This window comes from Astatotilapia calliptera, chromosome 6 (genome assembly GCF_900246225.1).
Source record: "Astatotilapia calliptera chromosome 6, fAstCal1.2, whole genome shotgun sequence".
NCBI classification, from domain to species: Eukaryota; Metazoa; Chordata; class Actinopteri; order Cichliformes; family Cichlidae; genus Astatotilapia; species Astatotilapia calliptera.
This window is the reverse complement of record NC_039307.1, coordinates 15,123,084-15,133,179: the sequence shown is the minus strand read 5'-3', so window position 1 is coordinate 15,133,179 and position 10,096 is coordinate 15,123,084. Positions and strand designations below refer to the sequence as shown.

The 10,096-nt window shown below is 39.3% G+C and overlaps 1 protein-coding gene across 1 annotated transcript; it reads right to left on the bottom strand.

Annotated features, from left to right (window-relative positions):
* Positions 1 to 861: 861 nt before the first annotated feature.
* On the bottom strand, positions 862 to 8,115 carry LOC113023989 (ATP-dependent RNA helicase DDX39A-like). The gene is made up of 10 exons (XM_026170526.1): positions 7,906 to 8,115; positions 6,912 to 7,119; positions 6,623 to 6,750; positions 5,423 to 5,699; positions 5,088 to 5,206; positions 4,363 to 4,494; positions 4,013 to 4,122; positions 3,616 to 3,760; positions 3,357 to 3,504; positions 862 to 1,149 (listed from the first exon to the last, which is right to left on the bottom strand). The coding sequence occupies exons 2-10, from the start codon at positions 7,117 to 7,119 to the stop codon at positions 1,133 to 1,135; spliced, it is 1,284 nt and encodes a 427-aa protein (XP_026026311.1). The 5' UTR covers positions 7,906 to 8,115; the 3' UTR covers positions 862 to 1,132.
* Between the last annotated feature and the right edge of the window lie 1,981 nt (positions 8,116 to 10,096).

Genomic DNA, 10,096 nt, shown 5'->3' with positions numbered 1-10,096 from the left:
TCAACGGGTTAAAGGTGATCACAAGTTTTTAATTTGACCCTTTGCTGCCAGTTTCTTTCATTGTAGGGGCCAAAGATTATAATTTGTCACCCATTTATTAATCTTTAGCTCAACATACTGTAAATACTTCATATCTCCCAGTGCACTGTGACGACTTGCTGACAACCAGCTGAATTAACTTTTGCAGTTTTATGTAGAAACCTAGAGGATGTTATGCAAATGTGGATGACTTGTTTTATTCAAAACAGAAAATCACCATGGTGTTATAGCTATATCTCTCTATATGGCATGATGCCATGTAAAGCACATGAGTGAATTCCCTTGAAACTCACACTGTTAGATAAGAGACATTATCTTTAACTGATAAGAATTCAGGAAGAACTGAATCAGAGCCAATTGCCTTGGTTTAGCATTTAATACAACTTAGATAAATTTATTAGCCAAATAAATGTTTTCTTGATGTTGGATCACAGTGTATTCTGCAAAACACATTTCTTGATTTTGATCCAAGATTGTATACAATCATGTTCTATTATAGATTAAGACACTGTACAGTGTAGCAGTCACCAGTTTTTTGTTGGTCGATCTATGTGATAAAACTGGCTCCTGTGCTCAAGCTTCATGTGACGTTTTATTTTAATTCAACTTTGACGGTTTCAAATTAAGTTTCTCCACAGTGCAACATCACCAGCTGTTTATCAACAGTGGATACCTCCTCAAACTGTGTGATAGCGCCCTCTGCTTGTGGGTATCAATATCTGCAGATGCCAAGCTATGTCTGGGTCACTCCTGTTATAGTTTTATATGTAATGCTAACATCTGACATGCGTTAAATGTTTAAAGCACACAAAGTGAAGTTCATCACCGTCGAATAAGGTATAAAAGTTTATTTCTTTAACCAAAACAATATATCCACAGATTTTTGCTTCTTTTCTTTTCTTTTTTTTTTAAACAAGGAACACACTAAAACAAACACTCTGCAGCGAGATGACAAAACACGTTTTATCACTATGAACGTGCCTTCACAAATGGTTGGATGGAAACATTAAAATAAATGTTGAAGGTTTCTTTTCTTCCACCAAAACACAGTAACAACAGGGATCACATGATCTTCACTGGAAGGGCGCTTCATTCATCTGGACTGTTCAACTGCAAAGAGACATGAGGTTAACATGAGGTAGAGAAAATTTCTATAATAACTTTATACAGTAGCTATCACACTTGAGTATTTCTACACAGCAGTGATGTAGTATGTGAACATGGCCTGTTATCTGCACATAATTACAGGCTTTCATTTGCAAATGCATGGCTACTTCTTAGTTTAGTTTTAAAGAGGAGCTAAAATCTCAAAATGCATTCAGAATTTTAGCAGTCAAGACAACACAATACATACTAAACAATGTTAATCACCACTTCCTGTAATCAAAAGCGTGATACTACGAAAAGGTTCTCCTAGTGATAAAGAAGAAGAAGTGATGTAGAGTGGTGTGACAACTCCTCAGGGGGTGCCACCAACGGCTATACCTCATAGGGAACTCAACTCCTTTGGAGTCAGCACACCCATCATGATGACTTTTTACTATGCCTTCCTGGAAAGCATCATGACCTTCTCCATTACCTGCTGGTTGGACTCTGTCAGCCTTCAGAACAGGAACAGACTGCAGCACACTGCATCAGTGTGCTCTAAAATCATTGGCCTGCCTGTCAGAACTCTGGCACAGGTTTTCAGCCAGCCGGCCCTTAGACAGGCAGCCAAATTCATCAATGACCCCTCTCACATTCTTCACCCCACATTTCAATGGCTCCCCTCTGGGCGACGCCTCCGCTGCATTTCCTGCAGGACTGAGAGGAGGAGAGCCACCTTTGTCCCCAAAGCCACCCTGCTTTAACTCCAGCCGATAAGACCATTTCCCACACCAGAAACATAAACTACTCTATAAGGCTGGGCCATATCATACCGTTCACGGTAATACCGGTATAACGTTTGGCAAGGATAAGAAAATGAAATATCGCGATAGAATATGAGTAAAGTGCACATGCGCAGTGCCTTTGTTTTCATACGCACATGGCGGAAAAAGCATGACGGCGACAGAGAATGAGAAGAGCGAAAGTGGATCGTTGAATGAAACGAGTTTGTAAAAATGCTGCAACTTCAGTGGCGTGGAACTGGTTTGGCTTTCGTCCTTCAGATACATAACAAAGCACTTTTTTTGGTAGAGCATGCTAGCGGGCCGTCGTTATTACCGTGTTTTTTGGAAAATACGGCACACTTCAAATCAATCCTTTGAGTTTTCTGAAAATCGACAGTGCCCCTTATAATCCCATGTGCCTTATGTATGAATTCTGGTTGTGTTTACTGACCTCAAAACAATTTTATGTCGTACACGGCGCTCGAAAATCTGTCAAATGTTTTAGTGCGACTTTGCTAAGCTACGAACCCGCACCGCTTGATAGATTGTCGGAGCATTACAGCTATCGTAGGCAGGAGCCTCGCGGAGTGATACGTACTGTGCTTCAACATAATATTACAGTGTTGTGTGTGTGTGTGTGTGTGTAACCTCTTTTAAGTTTTGTGGATATTATACATGGTTATGCTGAGGATATGTCGGCCAATTTCCACTGGAAATGCCTTTTGGTTAAACTGTCAGCAAGGAATTTGCATTTGCACTGTTGAATTTTTATATAACTTCATAAAAAACAGCTGCTTCTTTAAGTGAAAATACATTGATGGGTTTTTTTGCACTAATAAAGTTGTGGAGTTGTAAAGTATTTTGTCTAGTGTCAATTATATCGTCAGTTATTATCGCAAATTTTCAAATGTATATCGTGATAAATATTTTTGGTCATATCGTCCTGCTCTACTACTCTAAACTCTTTTTATACTGCTGAGACTTTATTCACTTGTAGTCACTTACAGTTATTTATTCACCTTTAGGTCACTTAAATTTTAAAACTGTGTAATTTTAAAACTGTATATATACTGTATATTCTGTTTGCCTGTTTATGCTCTGTCCTTATCTTCAACGTCATGCTGCTCTATTTATCCCCAAGGGGCAATTAAGATACAACAAAGTCTTTCTGACTCTGATTCTGAAGTTCTCAGTAAACAAATACCTGTTGCAGCTAAGGCCTACAGACCAGTCAGGGAGCTCCTGGAAACCTCCCAACACTAAGAAAAAATGTGCATTCCCTGACCGGTTGGCTAGTGGTTGCTGGCTGTCACTAGGTGAAACTGGTCATAAAGAGGTATACAGTGTGACACCAAAATACTTAGTTAATATTATAATACTTGTATAGTTATTAAATGGGCGTCTTTAAGCCAGGTTCATGACGCCTGCAAGCAACAAGATACTTACTGTAGGAAGAAATATCGATTTCTTCTGGTAGCTCTGCTACATTGACCTCGAAGCGGTCTTGAACCTCATTCAGGGTCTTGGCATCACTCTCGTCTGACACAAAGGTGACGGCCAGGCCTTTAGTCCCAAACCTGCCAGCACGGGCCACCTGAACGATACACAAGAAATTTACTGCTACACATGGCCTCAGCTTTAAAGACCAGAAATGGGAGGTTTGGAAATGAAAATATACCAATGTCTCAAATTAAATATTACTCACTCTGTGAAGGTATGTGTCAGAATCCTCTGGCATGTCATAATTGAAGACAATGTTAACTCGTTCAATGTCCATGCCACGGCCGAACAGGTTGGTTGCCACCAAAATCCGCCGCTGGAAGTCTTTGAACTGCTGATATCGGGATAACCTGGCAGGAGTAGAGAAGCAACAGCATCATGAACTGCAGAACTGAATAAGATTATATCCAAAACTAAGAGTTATTAGTCAGTTGGGTCTAGTTTTAGCCTGTCTTTTACAGGTACTGACACTGTCTACAAGCATTTGAGCCTGGGAAAAAAAAACGTACACAATGAGGACAGTCTCACGTGACAATAACAAAAAATATGACAAACTTAAAAAAAGAAAAACACTCTTCTTTCTAAAGTGACGCAGCACCAACCTCTCTTCCTGCGCCATGCCCCTATGGATGGCTATAGCAGGGAAGTTCTGCTCCACCAGTAGCTGGGACAGAGCAACACAGCGAGCTACAGACTTCACAAAGATCACCACCTGCGAGGAATATAAAAGAAACTGCTGAGTCTTGCATATTTTCCGATTTGTACTGGAAAAGGCAGACATGGGAGGGTTTAAGAGAGGACAAGACACACAAGTTATTTTAGAAAATAAATTAAAAAAAATTAAAAAAGGATAAAAAACAAAGCTGCATTTGTTAACAATTAGCAAGGATTTAAAACAAATAAAATGGACATAACAGATTCCAACTCCTTTCAAAAGTATTACCACTGATACCTGGTTGAACTCGAGCACATCGAGCAGGTCGAACAGCTTTCGGTTCTTCTCGCTGTCCTTCAACTTGCAGTAATACTGCTGTAGACCATGAAGTGTCAACTTGGTCTCATCATCCACAAACACTTCCATCGGCTACACAGCAAAGGACAGAATGACCAGCATTAGTCTCTCAGACAGATCTACAGATTACCTGGAAAAGGACAATTCTAAACTGCTGAGAGGTTCAATTTGCCTGCTTTATGAGCAAATATGACAAAGGCACCAACAAATGGCCAAAAATAAAAGGAAACTCGACTATTTTCCATTACATTTCTGACGATGAGAAAAACAAAAAACAAAACACTGAACATCATTTTAATACTGCTAGCACTCTGCAGGCAGCAACATTTGTAAGTTTAAGGAAATGGAGGTTTTTTTCCATCCTTTTTCAATAAGCTGCTCTCACTGATGACACATTTACTAATTTGCTGCTGCAATCTTCAAACAAAATGCCAGTGGCAGCATTATAGTGCAATAGTAGTGATACAGCACTGTCACCAATGACTTAGCATAAGTAAAATGTAAGGACAAAAGTAGTCTAGATAGTGTTTTCCCTGGAATTTTTTAAGTGTAGGCTTGCTTTGCTGTAGTGCACACTAAGGAACATAATGTTGCGATAGACATTGATGTTTTTGCCATACATGAAGCTGCACAGATATAACGTGTATGGCCACATGTAAACTCACATCCTGCATGAACTTGCGGCACACGGGGCGGATCTCCTTGCTCAGAGTTGCACTGAACATCATAACTTGCTTCTCATGAGGCGTCAGTCGGAAGATTTCCTGGACATCACGTCTCATGTCTTTTGCAAGGAAATAAATGATACATCCAAAATTATATATATATCTATATATGGTGTAATTTCTTAATGATGACCTTTAATAAGCAAAATGTATGTAATCACCATCAGAATTTATCTCAACAATATTTACTTGACACACTCTATCGCCACTCCTACATACTGGTCAAAAACCTTCACCAAGAGTCGACTATAAACAGCTTGGTTCCTCTCACTTACCCAACTGCTCCAGCATCTTATCACACTCATCAAGCACAAAGTGTTTGATGTTCTTCACACTGAGGGTCTTGTTACGAATGAGGGCCAGTGTACGTCCTGGAGTTCCCACAACAATGTGAGGGCAGTTCTTTTTCAGGACTTCCTCATCCTTCTTGATAGCCATGCCACCAAAGAACACTGACACCTTGACAGTGGGCATGTACTTGGAGAAGCGCTCGTACTCTTTGCTGATCTGGAATGCCAACTCTCGTGTGTGGCACATCACGAGGACAGACACCTGCAAGGAAACAACACAGAGGTTTTATCAACGCTTTCATCTTTATATAGCATGTACATTGTTGTTTATCTCATTTCTGTATAATGCTATTACAATATCACAAACTTCCTTTATAAATCCCCCAAATCATGACTACTTTATAATGTGAAAGAGCAAATTAGAAAATACTTAAAAAGATCTTAAAGGCACCGTGCTGGACTAGAAGCTAAAGACATCGGACATGAACTCAAACGCTTCTGGTTCTCATTCAGACAGAGACGTTTTGATTATCTGATTTCATCAAAGCCTGAGTAATTCCAGATTAAAGTTTGCTAATGCTGAACATAACGTCTGTATTGTTTGTAGTCAAAAACACTGGGTGTGTAACACATGCAAATTACAGTAGATAATCATACACCGAAATGTTAACCAACAACACAATCTATAGCAGGGGTGCCCAATCCCAGTCCTCGAGAGCTACCGTCCTGCAGCTTTTAGACGCATCCTTCTTCTGACACACCTGAATCAACTGAATGGCTTGTTATCAGGCCTTTGCCAAACTTGATGGCATGCTGAAGAGGCAATCACACCATTTGATTCAGCTGTGTTGGAGTAGGGATGCATCTAAAAGCTGCAGGATAGTAGAGCTCGAGGACTGGGATTGGGCACCCCTGATCTATAGGCTTGTCTTGGGAGTTCACTTCTACTATTGTAGAAATGTGTTTGAAAATAAATGTGATCAATCAAAAAAAAAAAATTCATATTGATCTGAAAGAAGCCTTTCTTCTTCCTGAACTGTGCTCCCAGAGCATAACAGAGCTACCTGTTCTTTTCGCTGCAGGGGTTAAGGATTCACATCTTTTCTTTAATTTCTTAGCCAACTATGTAACGTCCCATAACAACGCAGAATTAGAGAGCTTGTAAAACTGTAATGACAAACTCACCTGACCATCCACAGGTTCTATCTGCTGCAAGGTGGCTAGCACAAACACTGCTGTCTTTCCCATACCAGACTTGGCCTGACACAGGATATCCATGCCCAGGATAGCTTGAGGGATGCATTCATGTTGAACTGAAAGTAAAACCAATTGGCAATTATACATTTTTCTTTATATACATACTAAGCGTGCAGTTACAACATCATAAGAAATCATTTATTATGTGTGGCTGTAGTTCTATGATCAGGATCATGTCCAGGAGTTTATTTGAACTTTAAATAGCCCTGCTATCCACCTTCTGAGGGATGCTCAAAACCACAGTCAACGATGGCACGGAGCAGCTCTGGTTTGAGGAGAAAGTCTCTGAATCCCGAGCTGTGGATGGATACATATGACCCCTTCACCTCCTTTTTATTTGCTGGGGTCCCACTCTCTGGGACTCCCTGAGGCTCCTCATCCTCTTCATAATCCAGAAGTTCATTATCAAGATTATTCTCTGACATCTGTATAAAAGAATGTACAGCAAGGACATTTGTTATAGTAGAGATTATATCTAAGAACCCTCTTTAATATGTGGATTAATAGTTTATGAGAAAGCCAGGAGGTTTTAAAAGTATGAATAAATAAATCAAATGTATATCTTTATACTTTTTACAATTATTAACCAATAAATAAATCATCATTAGACACGTACCTATATAAATAACAGTGTACATAAATTAACAGATGAACAGTGTTAATAACGAATTGTTGACGTGCTAGGCTGATAGAATAATTAAAAAAATAAGAATAAAAATGCTCAATTAAGTCAAATCTAATCAGCGAATTTAAGGCTGGGGATAGTCAGAATGGACCTCTGTCTGCTCACTGTTTAATGTCTAGTGTAATACAAAGGATAACTATCTCAAGTCAAAATGCAGGTCAGCGTGTGACCCGGTATAAACAATGGAGTCCTTCCCCTTCATTCATACCGGCTAGTTAGCAAGATGGGTCGGCAAACATTTCCATTTATGTAACTCTAATATTGTTAATTACACGGTATTTAAAATATGTGTCTATTTAGAAACAAAATTATCTATTGCACCTAAAGCTAAGCTGTCTATATTAAATCAAAACTGAATCGGAGCGAAGCTAACATGAATTTGCATAGCATGCTAGCTACCGAAGCAACCTTCAAATCAACAAATTTGAGACGGGTGCAAAGCGTTCAAAGCATTTCTTAGTTTTTAAACACGTCTACGCATTTCAGAATGTAATGCAGAAAAAATATGAAGGAACATCAACGTCACCTTGCTATGAAATTTTACACTCCGCGGATTATCGATCTGCGTGAAACTAACGAGCTAGCTAGGAGCTTCTAACGAGCACACACGTATGCTGCGTTCAGGTACAATCTGGATAATGTTTAGCTTTCTGATTCCATTTCCAACATTAATACTTAAATAAAACACTTCGATGGCTGAATTTTCCGGTTCTTCGCCACCTTAACTCTCACGCATGAGCTTACGTACGGTCTATGTTCTTAAGCCAAAAATCATGGTCTTGTCTTTTATACCTATACTTTTTTTTATCATTATTACGGTATTTGGAAGAACACCTGAATGCATCAGCAGAGGGCCGGTGTTGTGCCAAAAAGTGATTGTCTGCCAGTACCGGTATCGATGCTTGTTTTAGTAAAATTATAAAGAAAATGATTATACATACATTACTCTGAAAAGGTCTTCAGGCCCCCCTTCTTTATATTTTGTTAGGAAAATTGAAAATGGGTGCATCGATCGATTGAAACAGGTAAACATACATGGAGATACAGTATATAAGTTTAAAAAAAAAAAAAGCTTGTACAATTCTAACAAGATTTAAAGTCTGTATTTTGTAAAACCACTACCATGCCAATCAGGTGCTTCACAGATGGTTATGCATGGTAGATTTGACTGATTAAACCTTTCTGCAGTCATAATTCCGTAGAAGAGAGAATATCTCCATCAGCACTAATTGAAATGCAGTCCCAAACCACGACAGAGCCTTCACCGTGTTTTACAAATGGCTATAGGCACTCACTGTTGTGTCTCTGTCCTGACGTCCTTTGTATGATTTGAACGAAAGAATAAAAATATGTATTCCATCAATCCATGATTTTCTAAATTTCTTAGTCTTGAGCTGGAGCTGGTATACTACTGTCCGAGACCACTTTAAGAAACCATATTAAGCATGGCTCATTGAAAACAAAATATGAAGAAATGCACAATGTCTCCAAAATTTTGTACACCAACATCCATAAATGCCAATAATTAGATTTAAAATTAATAATAAAACAAACAAAAAAACCAGTAGGTATCAGTTAAGCTGTATTTGCTGCTTTGGGTATGGAAAAGTGTAGTATCCAATTTGTCCACTTGATGGCAATAAAGTAATTGCCCAGATGATGCACATTATCAATACTGTGCACAGTAAGTCAGTCACCCTTCAAGCCCTGCCTTTAGAGAGTAAGAAAATAAAAGTCAATTAAAATATATCCTGTTATTAAAACACCATCATCGTTTGTTGTATTGTGGCATGTCTCAATATGTTAGGTCACATTTCCATATATAACTGAAATTCAAGATGTGAATGTGAATTTGGGGGGAATAGAGGACACTGAGACAATATTTGAATCTAAATGTTTATCACTTTACATTTGTACAGTCCAATTAATCATAGTTTAACTATAAAGTGACAGTTTTGTTAGTCTATTAAAAACCGGGTGTCTCTTGGAAGGTAAAAATAACAGAAACTAACAAAAATAAAGAAAAGAATACTGGGATTATTTTGATTACGTATTGTGTGTTTGTTCACTTGAGTGTTTCCCTGGAACCAGGTCTGCCTTTCCATAGGCAATGTGCAGAATCTCACACCATGTAATATAATTATTTTTACTTCATACACTATGTACGGACTTTCTGACCACGTCATGATCCACCTAATCCCCGCGTACAGACAGAGGCTGAAGCTCTCCAAACCTGTCGTGAGGACCAAAAAACTGTGGAGCAACGAGGCTGTGGAGGAGCTTCGCACGTGTTTGGAGACCACAGACTGGGACACAATGAAGGCTGCTTCTAACAGCTTGGACGAGTTTACGGACACTGTCACCTCCTATATCCACTTCTGTGAGGACAGCATTGTGCCATCACGCACCAGGGTGAGTTATAACAATGACAAACCCTGGTTTACTCCTAAACTCAAAAAGCTGTGGCTGGAAAAGAGAAAGGCGTTCAGAAGCGGAGACAGGGACTGCTACAGAGAGGCCAAGTACAGGTTCACTAAAGAAGTGGACATTGCTAAACATCAGCACTCTGAGAAGATGCAGCAGCAGATCTCAGAGAATGACTCGGCCTCTGTGTGGAAAGGTTTTAGGAATATTACAAACTACAAGCCTAAAACCCCCCACTCCACTGATGACTTGCTCTTAGCCAACACCCTCAACGACTTCTACTGTCGTTTTGA

Excerpts from the sequence above, each read along its gene's own strand:
- LOC113023989 (XM_026170526.1), bottom strand. The coding sequence starts at position 7,119 with ATGTCAGAGAATAATCTTGATAATGAACTTCTGGATTATGAAGAGGAT. Across the intron at positions 5,700-6,622 it reads TAGAACCTGTGGATGGTCAG|GTGTCTGTCCTCGTGATGTG; the intron begins GTGAGTTTGTCA and ends GTTTCCTTGCAG. Across the intron at positions 3,505-3,615 it reads CTGACACATACCTTCACAGA|GTGGCCCGTGCTGGCAGGTT; the intron begins GTGAGTAATATT and ends TGTATCGTTCAG.